The 19,325-nt window shown below is 39.6% G+C and overlaps 1 protein-coding gene across 1 annotated transcript; it reads left to right on the top strand.

Annotated features, from left to right (window-relative positions):
* The first annotated feature begins 11,691 nt into the window (after positions 1–11,691).
* On the top strand, positions 11,692–19,114 carry ddx54 (DEAD (Asp-Glu-Ala-Asp) box polypeptide 54). The gene is made up of 20 exons (XM_030768354.1): positions 11,692–11,896; positions 12,307–12,433; positions 12,527–12,597; positions 12,685–12,873; positions 13,047–13,096; positions 13,184–13,225; positions 13,498–13,593; positions 13,950–14,071; positions 14,533–14,594; positions 14,727–14,858; positions 15,408–15,618; positions 15,711–15,842; positions 16,049–16,270; positions 16,356–16,429; positions 16,570–16,767; positions 16,910–17,061; positions 17,290–17,403; positions 17,554–17,664; positions 17,789–17,886; positions 18,144–19,114. The coding sequence occupies exons 1-20, from the start codon at positions 11,777–11,779 to the stop codon at positions 18,383–18,385; spliced, it is 2,565 nt and encodes an 854-aa protein (XP_030624214.1). The 5' UTR covers positions 11,692–11,776; the 3' UTR covers positions 18,386–19,114.
* The last annotated feature ends 211 nt before the right edge of the window (positions 19,115–19,325 follow it).

The raw sequence follows: 19,325 nt of genomic DNA, 5'->3' as shown, positions 1-19,325 counted from the left end.
AACTGAAAAGACACAGTCTGATACAGATTCTGGGAATGAGGAAGACTGACATTTTTGGAGCAGCATTCATGAAAAATAAAAACGAGACAGTTGGCAGCTGATCTATGTACTTCCTGCCTGGATGATGCTGAAAGGCGAAAGACATCTTTGAAAAGAAATTCACATTTTTAGCACAATTCTTCAAAAATGTATTAAGTGGAAATCCTCCTTACTCCTGTGCAGCACTTGTACAAACTCACTGGCCTGAAAATATATGTATGCATGTATGGCTGTATGTATGGTTGTATGTATGTGCATGTGTGTGTGTATGTATAGAGATACAGGGTACATATAGAGAGAGGAAAAGATAGGTGGACATAGATTTAAATATATTTCTTATTTCTCCATATTTTTCTTACATTGTTCACTGAATGTGTAACTGTCATCAGCTTGTTAAATAAGCCAAAAGCCTGTTCCAGGAGCTTGAATAATGCAATCTCTATTTTGTTGTACACAAATATTCATGTTAAAATTAGGCCTACATCACAACACGCTGCATGAGAATACAGCATCCAACAGGAAGACGGACTGTCAGACCTTTATCTTGAGAAAGGGAATGGGGATCAAAGCAGGTTATGTAACTTCCCCTCATCATACTGAATGGTTTCTTGTTTGGATTAAAGTAGAGTGCAGGTCAGAGTGATGCCCAAGATACTGTTCAAAGAAATGCAGTCATCTCAACACAGAGCTGTCCTACATGTCAGTCTGAGCGCCATGTGACAACCTGTCATCAGCTGTGTCTGATCCCATTACTTCACTGGGCTCATGAAAAGAAGTGCCACCTCAGCTGTTTACCAAATACACTAGTTTCCCCTGACTGTCAGATAGATTATAGCTGCCAAATTCATTGAGATCAGCATGATTCTTTATCAGCTGAGGATAATGATGTGTTTCATATCTCCCACTGAAGACAGACTGATCTTTAAAGATTACTCTGGCACTTGCTTTAGTGGATTCACGTACTGGTTGTATATTGCAGCTCTGAATCTGTCATTACATTGCAGCGTTCTACGTGCTGCTAACCGGAGTGGCAGTAAGCATGAAACTTTGAGTTCTTAGTATGGTTAACTAAGGTAGGTTAGCCTACTGTCTGTTTTTCTGTGCAACAGACTGATGGCAGTCTCAATCATCTGTTACCAGTAAAACTGAATGATCTAAATCACTGCAAAACCTCACTAATCACTTGTAATGATACAAGCCTATAAACAGGTTAGTATCAGAACAAAAGCTATGTTTGTGCTAATTTCATCTCATTCAGCTCAATACGCTCTAAGGATGGATGATGGTTAAGGATTTAGATGCCGTGTATGTAGGGCAGTTATGTATTCATCCACAGAAGTATTTACTCATAGATGACAGACCTTCAGTAGACCTCAAATAAAAAGACTGATCCAAAAATGCTGGGGTAAGATTAAGATTTTGAGTCTAATGTACAAGAAAATCACCTGATTCCCACACGTCCTCCCCCTCCTCAGCTCCCACGACATATTTTTTTTATGACAGTATGTGTAGATGCCTTAACAGACCAACAAACCTTTGAACTCTAGACTATAAAATGTGGATATGCAATGAGAACTCACTGCTCTCTGTCTTGATGCAGAAGCGATGCTTGAAGCCTTTGTGGTAGTGAGTGCAGGTGATGATCTCAGGGTTGGAGCAGCCGACATCCACATACTTCTGTCCATGGATGACGTTACAACCATAGCACTGCAGTCCGTGGACTTTGAGAGGGAGAAAAAGGTTTCACCCTATTAGTGTGCACTCCTCCATCACTTGGGGCAACAACAGCCTTCAAAGGTCATGTCTTTTGCCTCAGCCAGAGTCAGGCTACTCTTGCACTTGAGGCACAATATTCTCTCACACGTGAAGACACTGCAGAGATATTCAGTGTAACATCTTGAAAAAATTCAGACTTATTCAAGGGATTTCCTTTTGTTACATGCTTTACCTTGGAAATACAAAATGTAATATTTTACTGTTCAGGACGATGTTCTATCCATTGGTTTGAACTACCACCTAACTGATTTTTTGCATGCCGCTAGCGAGTCTCAACTGTCTCGATGTAATTGAAAAGGTCGGCTGCAGGTGTACATGGGTGCAGATTCGTGGACAACCCTTTTATTCCTAATGGATTATGCTGTTAATCTGTTGGAAGCTTGCCTCAAAATAGGCTGTCTGTTTGAGCTCAGAGGTGGAGTGAAAATGATTATCAGATGCTGGAGATTTTGTTTACGCAATACAACAGTCAAATGTAATTTGACAGATGCGTCTCGCAACGAGTGAAATAAATCTAAATCTTAAAATCCTGCTTTTTGTGTTTAAACATGAAAAATAAAAATCAAGGTTAGAGAACGTATAAGGGCATTTTAGAGAAAACGGAAGTTTGAAAAACTGGGTATCCTTGTTTTCCATTTTAAAATGAAAGGTCCTCAGAGTCTCCTGCTGCTGATTCTGGACATGTCTCTCATTTATGTGCAAGTTCTGATATGTCTGTTGACCAACCCTCTCACTAAGCCCTGTGGACAAAATGAGGTTGTGAGTGACAGGCACTCTCTCAGTGAAAGCATGTCTTTATGGGCAGCTGTTCAGTGATACATGAGACTGGCATTTGAAACTACATTATGATGTCATTTTGGTCAGTGCACATGCTTTCCGCACCTGATGTGTAATTATTGGGCTGCTATAACAACCATGGGAATTGCTACATGGCTACACGACAGCAATTTGTACATATGAACCAGACACCAGGTCCGATATTTCCCTGTCTTCATCTTGTCATTTTATTTATGGAAGTGATTGCTTGACAGCTGTTGTTTGTAAACTTTTCATGTTGGCTGTCAGGGTCATAGCAAGTAAACACAGTTGGTCATAGCATATTCCACGGTGATGTTTTTTGTAAAATGCAGAGACAGGTGTTCATAAAGATTCAGATTACCCCCTGTCAAACAACAGTAGTTCTGGAAAATATAGTGTTTGCAACAAAACTAATAATGTCTGTATATCAAACAGAAATGTGGGGAAAAGTTAAATTTAAGAGGATAAGGTCCCTTGACGACATATATGGTGACATAAGATTTACAGTTGGTTCATGTCTGCAGACACTATTACAACCCAAAATGGGTTGTCCATAAAATGAATATATTAAATTCCCTCCTCATTATAACGATACAGTAACAGACCACACGCCTGCAGACACAACAATAAATTACTGCATCAGATAAAGAAGCTGTAATATTGGATGATCACTTTCACTCCCTGTGTCTGAGCTCAAACAGCCAGACTGTTTTGAGGAGGGTTTCCAGCAGATTAACGGCGTTAATTCATTAAGAATAAAAGGATTGTACATGAATCCAGACTCCTGTACACCTGGTAGCGACCTTCTAAATCCTATTGAGAAAGGTGGGACCTAAAGCATCCTAGTCTTCATCGCAATCCGTTGTCCTCTTCCCTTGGTGACACTGAAGCTATTTGGATCAGCTGTTAAGATAAATAGCTAACCCCAAAAGCACTGAGAGAGATTTCAGAAGCCCATTAATCCCTACCAAATGCTCTTATCAAAATCACTTGAACTGTCTGCTGAAATCAATGTAAAGCCTCAGAGAGAACACATGCTACGTTTCAGGGACCATGTTTTATAGCATTTGTGTGGTACAGGCAACATTCAGGGGCGAGAGAGCTGTAGGAGGGCTAAACACTGCTATGTGCCTTTTCTCTCCATGTGAATAAACAGAATTCTCAGGCACCACAACACTAACATCAGACACTGCATCTAATAGACCTGTTCAATTACCAGCTATGAATATTCATTTTGCTATGAATGGGTTATGAATGGGGTGTAAAGATCATTTAATGAGCATGGCGATAGTACTAAGCTATAGATGACCAGCTTGTTTTGTATTCTTACTCGGGAGCAAGGGGTGTGATCATATCTATTATTCCAGTAAACTGCAATATATCTTGACAGCACTCATTCCTCAGATGATTAGCAGGATCCCAGCTCATACCACTCAGGGACACCGATATTTTTTTTCTCCTCTTGGCTGTTTTTCTTTGCAGGAGACCATCTTTGAATTTGAGCAATATACATTTTTTTGATTATTATTACATGTAAATAATGAGACATGAGATTATTTAACTTGCAGAAACGCAAGCTTTGTATTATAAAACGCATCTCTCCTGAAATGCTGAGGATTGTATCATATTAGTTATTTTATTTTATTGTTTTTTTTTTCACATTTACTAGTACGGGTGAGAGAAAAAAATATATTACTCAAAATTTTAACATTTTACTTTATTTTTCCAGAAAGTCAGTTTTAATTGGTTTCTTAAACTGTCATTACAACTAAATGAAAGCAAGCACGTGAGTGCAGTATATTAAGAAAATAACATCCCTACCCTGGTCACCATCACAGTCTAAAAGATCCAAAAGTTGACCCAGCCTTTCTTTAATTAACCACAAACCAATGAACGGAACTTATCACACACACACACACACCGACACACACAGAGTACAAGTTTCCATCAGTACTCACCCTGTGATGTAAAGAACGCTGATACAATTGTTGATGCCAACCAATACACAAGCGAATTCCGTAAAGTCATGGATGCAGCGCTGGTGAAATCCTGTCTGTCAGTGCTGGAAGTTTCATACAACTGTCGCTCGCAACCGAGATGCGGTTAGGCGAACCTTCCGCTCAGTAACTAGCTCAGCAGGAGATGCTTCAATGGCACGTACTAAGTGCGTGGTTTCCAGGCAGCGGAGAGAGAAATACACGAGTTGGGAAGCAAAAAAACAAAAAACGAGTGCCCTACTTGGGTCGTTTGCGAACGTTCAGAGTAGGAGAAGCAAACGCAAGGCGCTCATGTATGTTGCCTACTAAGGATACAAGTGCCCTCTATTCCTCCCCCTCTGTCACTTGCTCTCCGAGTGAGAAAACAATAAGCCTATAACAAAAATATTTTATGCAGCACAACAGAGAAAATAAAGCAGGACCTTTCAGTTAGGATAAACGCGAAGACTGGAATTACATTTTTATTGATAATCCATGGCCTCTAATAACGGCGCTAACATATTGTATTATTGCTCGGTGACAGGGTTCAAAGAAACAATGTAGTGAATCAGGGCGTTTGCGTAGCATATTTATTCTTTCTGGCCAGGTCATATCTGTTCAGTGTATCAGTCTGCTTCACGGACATTTTATCTAATCAAGAATTAGAGAGTAAATCCTTTCTTAGAGTCTGTAATGCCAGGGATAAGGCAGGCTTTGCAGTAAGCTCCCATTCCCTCTTCACCCAAAGCAACATATGGCCTCTCTTGATAAATGACTGCCAGTGATTCTGTCACTCATATCAGATATATTTACCAAGCCTGTGACATATTTCACTTGGGAAAGCTTCATATTCTGTCTAAGTAGGGCATCACTGTTTAGTAACAATAAAGCCAAGCTGATAGGTTTCTTATTCTACTTCTCCTCACTGTGTGGACATGTCTGTTCGTTTGAAGGACCTATTCTAAATGAGAGAAATGGTAGTTGTTTTAATGCTTTGATATTAATTAACATTGTTAACAGTAAATTAAGTGTGTATGTGACCACTGGTGGTTCATTTTTGTTTTTATACAAGGTCATAGTTACACTCCCATTTCCAATGTCGTCTGTCAGTCAAAAAATGATTACGTGGCATTTTGTCCACATCCTTATTTTTGTGGTAGTTTAAAGATTCAGGTTTAAAGGTTTGTTTCTGTACCTGACACTTGAACTGCCCAAGCAGGTTCTTGTCTCTCCAGGCCCTGACAGTGTCTTTCATTTGATCCTTCCTCTAGATCTTGGCTCCTCTGTGTGGTTTCTTATGCACTCCTCATGGTTGTGTCCCAGTCTCTTATTATTATTATTATTATTATTATTATTATTATTATTATTTGTAGTAGTAGTATTGCTGTTGTTGTTGCTTCACTTTCTCCTTGGTCCTTTTGTCCGAGGTTTGCGTCACTTCTCGCTCCTCAATCCACAATCACTCAGCAAGTGTGCGGTTAACAAAATTGCTATTTTAGTGAAGCAAAAATGTTTCAGCGGTTGAAATGTCACTCAACAGTGTCACACAAGCCTCAGTTTAAAAAAATGACCAGAGAGAACCCTGTGCCAACAAAAGAGGTATATCAAAAGGGAACCATTTAGCAAATCTCAAAGCTTGGTATTTACAGAGTCTGTGATATGTGTCTCTAAAAATTTGTGTGAGAATGTCTTAGTGAATCTGTGGTATAATAATACTTGGCGACACTGAACGCATAGCAACAAGGCATGAACAAGTTAATAAATTATTCAAACCTGCCTTGAGATGCAAATTATCAAAACTTATTTTCAGTGTGTGAAGGCTGTTATAACCCAGTGTAAAGTTTAGTCTGTAACATAAAATGTGTGACTGCTATTATGACCCAGTGTTAAGGTTGAGCCTGTAAGAGTATGAGGTTGAGTCTGTAACAGTGTTAAGGTTGAGTCTGTAACATAAAATGTGTGACTGCTGTTATGGCCCAGTGTGAGGTTGAGTCTGTAACAGTGTTAAGGTTTAGTCTGAAACAGTGTTAAGGTTGAGTCTGTAACATAAAATGTGTGACTGCTGTTATGGCCCAGTGTGAGGTTGAGTCTGTAAGAGTATAAGGTTGAGTTTGTAACATAAAATGTGTGGATGGAGTCCTCTCTTCCTTCTTCAGCTCATCAAACCACTACCAAGATTTCTCAGAAAATTCAACAGAATTTATTATACAAACAGAGAAATGGAAGTGAATGAAATGGGGTGGGTCAGGCCAAAATAACAGACAAAACACATCAGTCTGTAGAGAGGCAATTAAATATACCAACTATTTTTTACACTATTTACAGACCACTCACAAGCTTTTATGCAACTGTACAAACAGACTACACAACTGTGAAGCCTGAAGAGTACCATGCTCACAACAATCAACTCTGTCATTGCTGCTACAACAGTTAAACACCACTGGTACAGCAACAGTTACTACCACCATTACTACTGCCATCACCACTACTGTTGCAACAACAAGCAGGTCTGTCTGGCAGCGGGACAAAGGATTCCAATGCCGACATCTCTTGTCCCAGGTATTTATCCTTGTTCCCACCTTTGTCCACACATCCACAATCCTGTCAGGCGGCACTCCAAGAGAGATTAATGACTGGATCCCATAAACAAAGCTGCCTTTTACTTCCCTTGTAGGACTCTCTGAAGTAAGTGGAAGTTTGACTGGGTTTTAAGGCCTTCTTAAAATGCAAAAATGACTTTTAAAATCCTGTCTGATTTCATGCAATGAAAATACTTTATTAGAAATAGGCAAAGCTTTGATGAAGGGAGCACAGCTTGTTCGGAATATTCTGCTTTATGAGGTTTTAGCCATGCCATACAGTGATGAATGAGACCATGTGAGGCATTAAAACTCTGCAAATCGCACCTCTAAAAAATGACAGAGGAACCAGAAATCCATTACAATACTGCAAGCATCAAAATCTAGTAACTGATTTCTGTTACATTACTGCACACATTTTCAAAACTGAAAAAGCAAAATGAGGTTGTAATAATTTTCTGCTCTCATTTTTACTGTTTGCCAACAGAGGATTGACTTGATACTGTGAGTTTTGGCGTATGAAGGTATTCATTTAAAGAGCTGGAAGGTGGAGTATGTGCATCATCTGTGTATTTTAGGGAGGTGAAGTTCTACATAACAAGAACTATTTCATAATTTAATATGCTTAATTGATCTGTTCACATTCTATTGCCTCTAACTGTATGATTTAAGTTATTTTTTAAGCGCCTTAATGTTAATGCTTTGTGTTGTGAAAATGAACACAACTCTGCTGATTTCTATATTGCTAACATGATTGTTACCGGTGTTATTATAACAATGAGGGAATCCTTTGAATTAATTTATATCACATTAATTCAAAGCAAAGCCATTATTCTTGAGATATTCACTCACTCACTATCTAAACCGCTTATCCTGATTAGGGTCGCGGGGGGTGCTGGAGCCTATCCCAGCGCACATAGGGCGAAAGGCAGGGAAACACCCTGGACAGGTCGCCAGTCCATCGCAGGGCAGACACACAGACAAACACACTCACACACACATTCATACCTAAGGGCAATTTAGTGTCCCCAATTCACCTAACCTGCATGTCTTTGGACTGTGGGAGGAAACCGGAGCTCCCGGAGGAAACCCACGCAGACACAGGGAGAACATGCAAACTCCACACAGAAAGGACCCTGGCCACCCGGCCAGGAACCGAACCCGAAACCTTCTTGCAGTGAGGCAACAGCGCTACCCACTGCGCCACCGTGCCGCCCTCTTGAGATATTCTTATTTACTAAGTTTCAGTTAGACGCATCCGAACAGGGCAAGTTTGTTCAACCTTGAGCTTTCATCCACTAAATTTTAATTAATCTATGTACAAAGACTGGTACAAAAAAGGAGAATCACCCTCAACTAATACAGGCCAATATTATGACTATGACGGTTAATAAACAGAAAATTGAGAGAAACTGTGCAATATAGACTGCAGTCACACGATTACATACAAAAGTGCTACTCTTTTATTGATCATAAAGATGGTGTTATACCTGAATTATTGTCATAACAAACATTTGTTTGTGACAAGCTCAGTTACACTGTGAAAGCTAGGTGAAAAAATGAATCATACTCTTTTACCCAATTTTTGATAACACACATACAAATCCTATGTTGGTCAACAAGTCTAATAATGTGCACTTGAAAGAGAATAGCTGAATGCAGATTTCTCATGGAGATACAGTTAATCTTGTGCCAGGAATCTGTAAATGAGGTCAGAGTCCCTGAGGAAGTCTGCTGCTATGCGAAATACATCAAATGCAAAAATGTGAGATTTAAGAACTCATGATGTATTCCATTAAGAAACTGCCCTTATAATACTTGAGATGATTCCACCCCTCTAGGCATAAGGATATAATGAAAATTTTACTTTGAGATCATATATTATCACTTCGGTATAGATTAATGAACTACAGATTAAGACAAAACCGATAAGAAAACTGACATATTTTTGTAACATTTGAATACGGCAATTTGCTTTTTCTCACAAATGTTTGGTTTATTTCACTTGTTCGAGTTTTGAATTTAGTACTCTCTCTCATACTCTACTCATACTTAGCTCAGATATCTAAAAGGGTGGAGATTTTTCGAGCTCCTTGTGAAGACTAGATGCTGCTTGTGCATCTCAGGGATCAGTCAATGAAAGCTTTGAGCCCTTGTGCACTCTTTGAAGGATGTGATGGAGTCAAAAAGAAATTTAATGTTCAAAAGGTGTCAAATGTTTAGAGGGACAGAGCATGTTCCTAATTTCAAATTACACGCCCACGCACACGCACACGCGCACACACACACACACACGCGCGGCCACAGAGTGCAAGCGTACAGTTGAATCTGAATTTGTTTTGTTTTGAGTGAAAGAGCCACAGTGACAGGTACTTATGACATGCTTGCATGGCAGATGAGTTACAATAACCTGCACCAGAGCATCAGCAGATAACATACCAAACATCAGATCAAGGGCTGCAAATGGTGTATACCAACATTTCATTTTATATTTCATTTTTTTCTAAAAATGGTGAACACCCATTTTCTCACTCTCTCTACATGCCTGTTTCAATGGACAGCGTGAGTGCCTTAACCATGAGGATCTGTTCCGAAAATAAGATTGTGTATATGGTTTATTGCCACTGAGTCTTGTCAACTTTACCATTGTACAAGAGAACTTGAGGTGATTCAGCTGACCAAAAACCAGAATTTGATTTACTGTACTGCTTTCTTCATGTGAGCAGTGACCTGTTTACATTGTCCAGATACAGATACTCACTGATGCCAAAGAGGGTAAGGACCATCTGTTGAGGGCTGCAAGAGTGCGCGTGAGATATAAGCACAGTGTTATAATTTAGTGCTACGATGTCATACCTGATCACACAAACATTATACCACTATATTGTGCTCTTGTTTTTCAGTGTCCCAGAAAAGAAAAACCTCTACATGTTTATTATGTATTGTGTATTTGTAACTGGTTGGGTGTCTTATGAACTATATCATTTGTCAGTACACAATATTTATATTTCACAGTGTCTTTTTGTGTGTGTTGAGTGAAACCTGTCTGTATTAGAAAAAATTTAATCGCTTAAATAAATGATGGAAATATGTTCTTTTATAAATCATTTGGGAAGAATGTAGTTACAGTGGTATTGAAAATAAACATGTATTTGACTATATAGTTGCCACGACTAATCAGGATTCATTTACTGTGATTCTTTACCCAGTAAGACAAACAGATTACAGATAGAGATCCTCCAAGATATTACCTTTATAGTGTTTTGTTTCTATAGGTAACATTTTCCTTTGTTTATCTGGGCACCTATCAGAGTAAATATTTCATGCCAACAGGATTCCAGAACCTTCAAACTGTTATCACTGATTCACTCCATCAACATCTTTGTTTTTCTCTAAGCTGCCTCCAGTGCTCCTAAATACACAAATACTTGAGAACAGTAAGAGGTCTAATCTATCATGTCGTATAGCTAACTGATAGCCTCTCAGTCTGTAATCATAAAATATTAAACCAGAATACATCATATGCTCTCTAACTGTTCTGCCAAGAAAATAAATGAATTATTGATCAACTGAATAATTAATTGATCTTGAAAACATTCAACATGTGTGCCAAAGCAAGCCAAAAAGTTCATGAGTGCAATATCTTTTGAGTCTAATCAAGGTATCAGTTTATACTTACTGTGAAAGAAATGATAATAGACCTATAGATCTGCAAAGGAAATATGTCATTTTATGTATGCTGGTTTACAGTATACAAGTCACTGGCAAAGCTGCTCAAATCAGTGTAAGATAGAGTGCACGAGATAGATCCTTAGCCAAACTTTTTCTTTGTTTGTTTGTTGGTTTCTTTCTTTCTGTCAGTCTTTCTTATTGAGCATGCACACCTACCACCTCTTAGTGTCATTAATGCAATCCATTACTTAGTATTTCAAGCCCAAAAGATCTATACGACCACCATTTGCAAAAGTCCTCCATCTGCAAAGTGGAGAACTGGGTTAAATATAGATACATGACTGAAGACAAAGTAAAAACATAAACAGATTAAACTAATTAAATAAATATTGAGACAAATTTAAAAAACAGGATGAAAAAGTCCATAAATTATACACATATAGGCTACATATGCTTAATTGGAGGTATTGTGAGACACCGCAATGCATGTGTTTTCATAATACACAGTGATGTCCTTATGAGTGAATGAGTAATTGTTTTTAGCATAATTGATATGCTAAGTCTTTCCAAATTCATCTTTCCAAAACTACAATAATAAATTAAACGAATAAAAGCCTCTTCTCCTTGCTTGCAAAAAACGTATACTCAGCATCAGCATATTCACAGTTCGAGGAATTCCAAAGGTTTTAAATACACCATGTAAGTCACTTCACACCCCCTTCCTCTATAAATCCGGAAGGACCGTGGTGACGTATTTTGTATGCGCCTACAGTGTACAGCCAACTGCTTTTGCCTGTCACACGTGTCTCAAAATGTCTAATGGTTGTGTGTATGCGTTGCTCTGAGAGTATTTATACATTTTTATCGCTAAAATCGGAAATAATCTTATCATAGGACAGTGTGGTAACGACAGTAGGACACAGCTTTGTACCTAAAATGGCACAACGAAAGAAAAAGTTTTCGAAAAGGAAGCGGCACACAGCACACAAAGATGTCGATGTTGATTCTGACGGTGGAGATTTCGAATTGGCTGCCGAAATAAAAGATGACGATATGGTAAGAACATTTTTTGAGGTTAGTTATCCCTTGCTGTTAACCTATCATAAAATAAATCGATAGGAACTTGACCAGCTCGTTAAGCGCGCTGTCAAGAGTATTTTTGCAGATTTGTATTTTTACAGTCAGATCAGATCATCATACTATCAGTCGTCAAGACGTTCATATTAAGCGTGGAGAAACACATGTTTAAATTAGTACTTTTCATTCTTGTTCTTAAGTGCGAATCAAATTTGCCTCGAAAATAATAGAGTAGGTGCTCTTGAGAATTGGGTCAAAACATGTCCTACCAAGACAGCGTAAGTTTAATACTCAAATCTTAAGATTCAATTCTTTATTTTTCGGTCAGCTGAGACCATATTGGATGACACTGTTACTTTGTTTAACATTAAAATGACTTATCCTCACAGCCTGGGAGAAAGTTGCTACGATTCCCTGCATCATCAGAATGCCTCTCAGATGTGGAACCTGACACCAGGGAGCTTATCAGAGCACAGAACAAGAAGAAGAAAAAATCTGGGGGCTTTCAGTCCATGGGTAAACGCTGCAGCTGAAAACTATTGAAAATCATTCACACTGACTCAGAAATCCACTTGCTGAGCACTATTTTTATTTTATTTTTTTTTCCAGGCCTAAGTTACCCTGTTTTTAAAGGAGTGATGAAAAAGGGCTACAAAGTCCCCACCCCCATCCAGAGAAAGGTATGTGTGTGTGTTTGTTTGTTTGTTGTGTATGGTAAAGTATAGCATGTTGAATATCTTTGATGTCCTCATTGCTTGCCTTGATAGACTATTCCTGTGATCATGGATGGCAAAGACATTGTTGCTATGGCAAGGACTGGTAGTGGAAAGACAGCCGCTTTCTTGATCCCCATGTTTGAGAGGCTGAAGGCCCCTCAGGCTCAGACTGGAGCCAGAGCTCTCATCCTGACACCTACGCGTGAGCTGGCACTGCAGACTATGAAGTTCACTAAAGAGGTGACAAGACTGTTGTTTTCCTGTTTTAATCGGTCATTAGACTCAGTTTTCTTCTTGTGTCTGTCCAACTTCCTATGTCTTTTCTTATGTTCCTTATTACGTAGATGAGTATGGATAGCTTTAGCACTGGCACTGGTCTACAGAAAAAAACAGTTGTGTTTTTCTAATTTCAGCTTGGCAAATTCACTGGCTTAAAAACAGCGTTGATCCTGGGTGGAGACAGGTACTTCACTAGGCTTTTATATTTGTTACAATGGTGTTGCTGTTTGTACTGACAGTGCTAAGATGTAATGTACTTATCTCTTTACAGTATGGATGACCAGTTTGCAGCCCTTCATGAAAATCCCGATATGTAAGTATATAATAAAATGACCATCATATCAAGACTGACATTTATCTCATGCACACTATTGAGATGGACAGTGGGTGGGTGCTTTCCAGGACAGTATTGTCTGGTGAATAGCATTTAAATTGTTTTTGTGCCATTTCTTTTTTGTAGATAGCCAGGTGGCATGTTTTTTTAATTTAATCTTTTGTAGCACTACAAGAGGAAGTATGTTGCCAAGAACTATCTGTATGTTTTGTAATTTGTTTACTGATCTACGTTCTCTTGTCTACCTGCAGTATTATTGGCACCCCTGGCCGTCTTATGCATGTCATCATGGAGATGAACCTGAAGCTACACAGTGTAGAATATGTGGTTTTTGATGAGGCTGACAGGTGAGCACTTCAGTAGCTCTTGAATATTGGCTATACTGTTCAGACTTAGCAGAACTAAAAACTTTTTGGTAACTCTTCATTTATTAACACATGCACCTCCAGTAAGTCTCACTCATCTGTTCACTGAAGAAAATCCCTCAGTTTGGCAAGTAGGTGCTTAATGTGACTATTATGCATAATCATGTTTTACGGATGCAGAGGAGTGTTCAAGAAAGAACATTCCAAATGGAGTCAATATTTGTGATGATTATTTCTATCCTGGGCAAGTTGTGATCAAAGATTTAGCAATTTCTCTCTACGTGTGTATCAGAGGATTTATGTTGCGTTGTTCTGAAGCTGTGTGTGCTCTCCTTCAGGCTGTTTGAGATGGGTTTTGCTGATCAGCTTCAGGAAATCATCAGAAAACTTCCAGATACTCGACAAACCCTGCTGTTCTCTGCCACACTGCCCAAACTACTGGTGGAGTTCGCCAGAGCAGGTAAACACTACCACTGCTCTATCCTCTTGAATGCATGAGTGTAAACGGTTAGTCAAAAAAAGTTCCTGTATCCATAGAAAGAGCAAAAGGAACTCCAGAAATGAAGACAGGTTCTTTAGAGGAGGTCTTTTGATGTAAATGCTTTCTAGTTTCTGTGACTGGACAAGTTGTTATCCAACAAGCTCTACACAAATGGAACCCAAGTGTTAAATACTTATGAGAACTTACTGGCCACATAAACTCCAGACATAGTTTCTCTCTTTATTCTCTTGAATTTAATCGAGGTGGCAACCTTGTGCTCCTATGATATTGAACACAGGAGAAGAAAGGCTCTAGATGTTGAAAAGGTGTTTACGGTGATCACAGGGCCAGAAGGCTTCAAGGGTTAGCACTATATGTATCAGATTTAAGGGATGACCTGTAGGACTCAGCAGATATAAAAATGTGTTTTATCCTCACAGGGCTTACTGATCCTGTTCTTGTGCGTCTTGATGTGGACACCAAACTGAGTGACCAGTTGAAGGTAACATGACGCCATAACACACAAAAAAAGACACATGCTCGGAACTGAATATGCAAGTAAAACCTGATGTATTTGGGCAGCCCGGAGATAGATCCTTTTGACAGTTAATTGTAGTAATCTCTTCTTTGCCAGTTATCCTTCTTTCATCTCCGTTTGGATGAGAAGCCAGCTTTACTTCTTTATCTGCTGAGGAACGTGGTGAAACCCCAGGAACAGACTGTAGTGTTTGCCGCCACAAAACACCATGTGGAATACCTGAGAGAGGTGAGGGCAATTCAGTTTGCCTTGAATTTGTTTCCTTCAGTCAAGTGTGGAATCCATGTGTTTGTGCCAGTGTTTGGGGTCAGTTCATGAGTGAGTTGATCACTTCCATTTCAAGAATGGAAATTGAATCAAAAAGACAATTGAGGAGAACCTTGATTAGGAAAATTATTACGGAAAGTTTCTGTAAATAAATTACATAAGTAAATGTAATTTCATTTTGATAGTGAGTGAACTCTCTCAATGCCAACATGTTGATCTCTGTGTTCTTAGGATACCTCACGAGATGTACTGGATTGGGTCAGTTATGTGTACTTTAAAACTGAGGGGTGTTTATTAGTAACTTTAATTTGTAACAGGGGCAAAATTTAGTGACTTTTAGACCTTTTGACCATTTAGGACCATTTTCCTCCTTTTACTCTCCTCCTATTTACTTTATAAATACAGGCCCAGGTCTTATATTGTTTGGAGTATCACTTGGGACCCTTTGCCCCTTTACTGTGTTGTTACCAGCTCTAGAAAAGCTATTAACTCCATTTAACTCTCTGGCAGTTGCTGTCCTCGGAGGGTCTGGATTGCGCCTACATCTACAGTGCCCTGGACCAGACAGCTAGGAAGATTAACATTGGACGTTTTGTTCACCGGAAGGCCATGGTTTTGCTGGTGACGGATGTGGCAGCCCGTGGTATCGACATCCCTCTGCTGGACAATGTTATCAATTACAATTTTCCCTCCAAGGCCAAGCTTTTTCTCCATAGAGTTGGTATGAGACACATTGATCACGGTTAGGTGTTCAGGTGCCTCTGGTCACATCCTCAGTGGCTCTGACTGCTTGTCTCGTCTCTCTCGGTACAGGGCGTGTAGCGCGTGCAGGCCGCAGTGGCTCGGCGTATAGCCTTCTGTGCCCAGATGAGATTCCTTTTGTCTACGATCTTCACCTCTTTCTAGGTCGACCTATTCAGCTAGCAACGCCAGATCATCCGCATGGTACGTCCTGGTTTGGAATTTAAAATATGTGCTTTCTCTTTATAATAATGTTCAGTACCAGTCTGTCGCTGATGGAGTGGATAAAACCATTTGTTATGCTTTGAGCTGTAGGGACTATGTGAGTTTGGACTTTGAATGGATGACTTAATTTGAGAGTGCTCTCACATACTCTTCTTTTTTTTTTTTTTTTTCTCTTATGTGTCCAGATGCAGATGGTGTGCTTGGCCGTGTTCCCCAGAGTGTCCTGGATGATGAGGAGACACAGCTGGTCACAGCCCATGAGAGCTCTTTAGATCTACAGAATCTCAAACGCGTTTCAGAGAATGCATACAAACAGTATCTGAAGTCACGACCCAACCCTTCACCAGAGTCCATCAAGCGTGTTAAAAACACAGATTTCTCTAACATGGCTGTCCACCCATTGCTTGGTTAGTGTGGCTTTTCAGTGACAACTTCAACTCTCTTGTCTTGCTTTCTTATGTGCCCTGTTAATGTACTTTTGAATATCTTCAGGGTCAAGGCTTGAGAAAATGGAACTTGAAAGACTACAGATTGTTGACTGTATCAAAAGTTACAAGTCCAAATCTGTAAGTAGGAAAGGCCTGCTTCTGCATGCCTGTTCATGTATTTGGTATTCTTCATTTCTGTCCTTATTTAAAAATTCTTAACTGTGAAATAACCCTCTCAGTAAGATGTCAGCGGCATTTGTGATCTGTTACTTCCTCAGACAATATTTGAGATAAACTCCACAAACAAAACAAACGCCAGTGTGGTCATGAGAGCAAAGCGCAATCGGGACAGTCACTTGGTGCAGAAATTCTCAAAATCTCGGGAAGAACTCATAACAGATAGTCAAATCTCTCAGCCCTACCTGCCTGCGCCTTCCACAGACAACCAAGGGCATAGTGAAGAGGAGGACGTTCAGGTTAGTAGTCATGATAAGAGAAGCGTTAGTAAGCACCTGAGCCCACATCTGTTCATTTGAATTTATATTTACATTTATTCGTTTAGCAGATGCTAAATGTTCTGTTTCTGTGCTGTTCTGTTCTTTTCTATTTGCTTACCAGGGAGTATTTGCTGAAGTTGTTGGTGGAAAGAGAAAAAAGCATTATGGAGATGAAGAGGCAGATGGATCAAAAACCAAGAAGAACCGACAGTCTGGTCGTGATGAAGAGTTCTATATCCCCTACAGACCCAAAGACTTCAATTCAGAGCGAGGGTAAAACCATGTTATGTGCCAAATTTACTACAATACCTTTTGTTTTGATGGAAAAAAATGTATTTTTTGTTCAAGTATAGGAGAGTGAGTTCAGGATCCCTTACATTTCTTTTTGAAATCCAAGGTTATTATGTCAGTAGAATTGGTGAGGTGCAGAGTTTGGATTGTATTTATAGTGTACTGGACGTGTTCGAGTTTGTGACGTGTGTTATTTGTTTGTGTTTTCAGTCTCAGTCTGGCTGGAGAGGGAAACGTGTTTGAGCAACAGGCCTCCTCAGCTGTTTTGGACCTGATGGGTGATGAGCAAGATACACTGAATCAGCACAGAAACATAATGAAGTGGTCAGCAAGAGAGACATGTGCACACACACACCACTTCACTTTCATTAGAAAAAAGTTCTAAAAAAAAGTTCTAAGATCTAAAAAAAGAAAAAAAAAAAACATATTACAGGCTGATTGAAAAGAAACTCGAATCTCTTGTCTCCCATACAGGGACCGCAAAAGAAAACGCTTTGTCCGAGACACAGGGAAAGATGACAAAAAGAAGAAAATTAAAACGGAGAGTGGCCAGGTGGTTACCGGCAAAAAAACGAAAAAGAACCTGTATCCTTTGCCATTTGGGGTAATGATTCTAACAGGCCCCTGTTCAAGCCAGATATGTATATCACTGTGTACATGTCCAAGTTTTCTACCTTGGTGTCACAGTTAGAACTTGACTGTCCGTCAGCTATGAACAATGGAAGAAGAAGTACAAAGTAGACGAGGCATCTGACTCTGATGGAGACACGGGACATGGCGGTCAGGGGAGGAGAGCTGGAGGAAGTGGTATGGACACACAAATCAAATGAATTATTATATGTTTGTAATGTAATACCAGGGTACACAAACAGTGCTGTCTGTCATGCCAAGCCATCCAAAGTATGGATAAATGTGTGATTCTGTGTTTAACTGGCATTTTTAAGTATTAACCTTAAAGTACTCCAGGTCTTGGTTGGATCCACTTTCACCGGTGGCTTTGTTAAGTTGAATGATTGTGCTCGTAAAAGTTCCATGTATTGACCGCCGTGTTTTATACCCTACAGGTCGGCGAGGAATGAGGAGAGGTGAGCAGACCCAGAAGAGGAGCGGCAGTCAGGTGCGCTCAGAGCTGAAGAGTCGTGAGCAAATCCTCAAACAGCGAAAGTTCAAAGAGAAGCAGAAGTTCCTGCAGAGTGGTGGAATGAAGAAGCTGCGTACCAAGAACAGACAGCGCGTCCATGAGGTCATGAAATCTGGTTTTGGACGAGGAACACACAAGAAAGGCAAGATGAGGAAGAAACTCTAAGGATTTAGTGAAGATGGACTAAAAGAGATCAGCCTGGTCTCGCTTCTGAATTCATGTTCCTCAGATGTTTTGTTAGTGGTTGAAAAGAGACTGTAGGGATAAGCGAAGGCTGGAAAAAGTAACAAGAATGTGTCTTCCTCTTCACACCCTTTTGCATTGCCTCTTTGCCATGTGATATCTTCTTGCACAGGACAGGATAAAAGAAAACAGGTTTTATGTTGTATCTGCTGTATTTCTTATGTCCCTTAGTCCTTTCTGTTTAGAGCAAGGGTGTCAAAATCGGGTCCTTTAGGGCCACGGTCCTGCTGTATTTCTTGTCGAGCAACTAAATAAAATCTCTGATTGGCTTAAGAGTGTGCACACCTGTTTTCAAGGTGAAAATCAAGAGGTAACTAAGAGGTGAAAACAAAAACCAGCAGGACCCTGGCCCTCCAGGACCAGATTTTGATACCTTAGGCATGGAAGAACACGATCCCAAAGTACTGAGACCTTATTTTGTGGGTTCTCTGAGCACTGCAAAACTGACACCTACTGGGGACTTTATATAAAGAATCAGCATCTCTCATTTTAATGCTTCACAGTGATGTCCCGAATCACTGTTTATTCACCTTAAACAGTTTGTACATGTTTATTTTAAAATGGAATATCAATCCAGAACTCAGCAAATACAAAGTTCTTGTGTCGTTTCTGTACACTCAGAATAACTCAGACATAATACTAAATTGCCAAATATCAAAACGATTAAAAATAAATACATGAATATGTGAAATATTTGACTTAAGAAGAGCACATTGCTTTGAAAATGCATTTTCTCACTATTAAGCTTTTGTCTGAAATGCTATGATAGAGTTTTCAGTGAGAGCTCATTGCTTTGCACCATTTTGCAAACATGCATGTTTAAACATGACTGCAGTACCAGCAAGTGTAGACGTGAGTCACA

The sequence above is a fragment of the Chanos chanos genome, chromosome 3, assembly GCF_902362185.1.
Source record: "Chanos chanos chromosome 3, fChaCha1.1, whole genome shotgun sequence".
Lineage (NCBI taxonomy): Eukaryota > Metazoa > Chordata > Actinopteri > Gonorynchiformes > Chanidae > Chanos > Chanos chanos.
This window is presented reverse-complemented; position numbering and strand designations above follow the sequence as displayed.

Excerpts from the sequence above, each read along its gene's own strand:
- ddx54 (XM_030768354.1), top strand. The coding sequence starts at position 11,777 with ATGGCACAACGAAAGAAAAAGTTTTCGAAAAGGAAGCGGCACACAGCA. Across the intron at positions 15,843-16,048 it reads AACGCCAGATCATCCGCATG|ATGCAGATGGTGTGCTTGGC; the intron begins GTACGTCCTGGT and ends TTATGTGTCCAG. Across the intron at positions 17,665-17,788 it reads AAAAAAACGAAAAAGAACCT|CTATGAACAATGGAAGAAGA; the intron begins GTATCCTTTGCC and ends ACTGTCCGTCAG.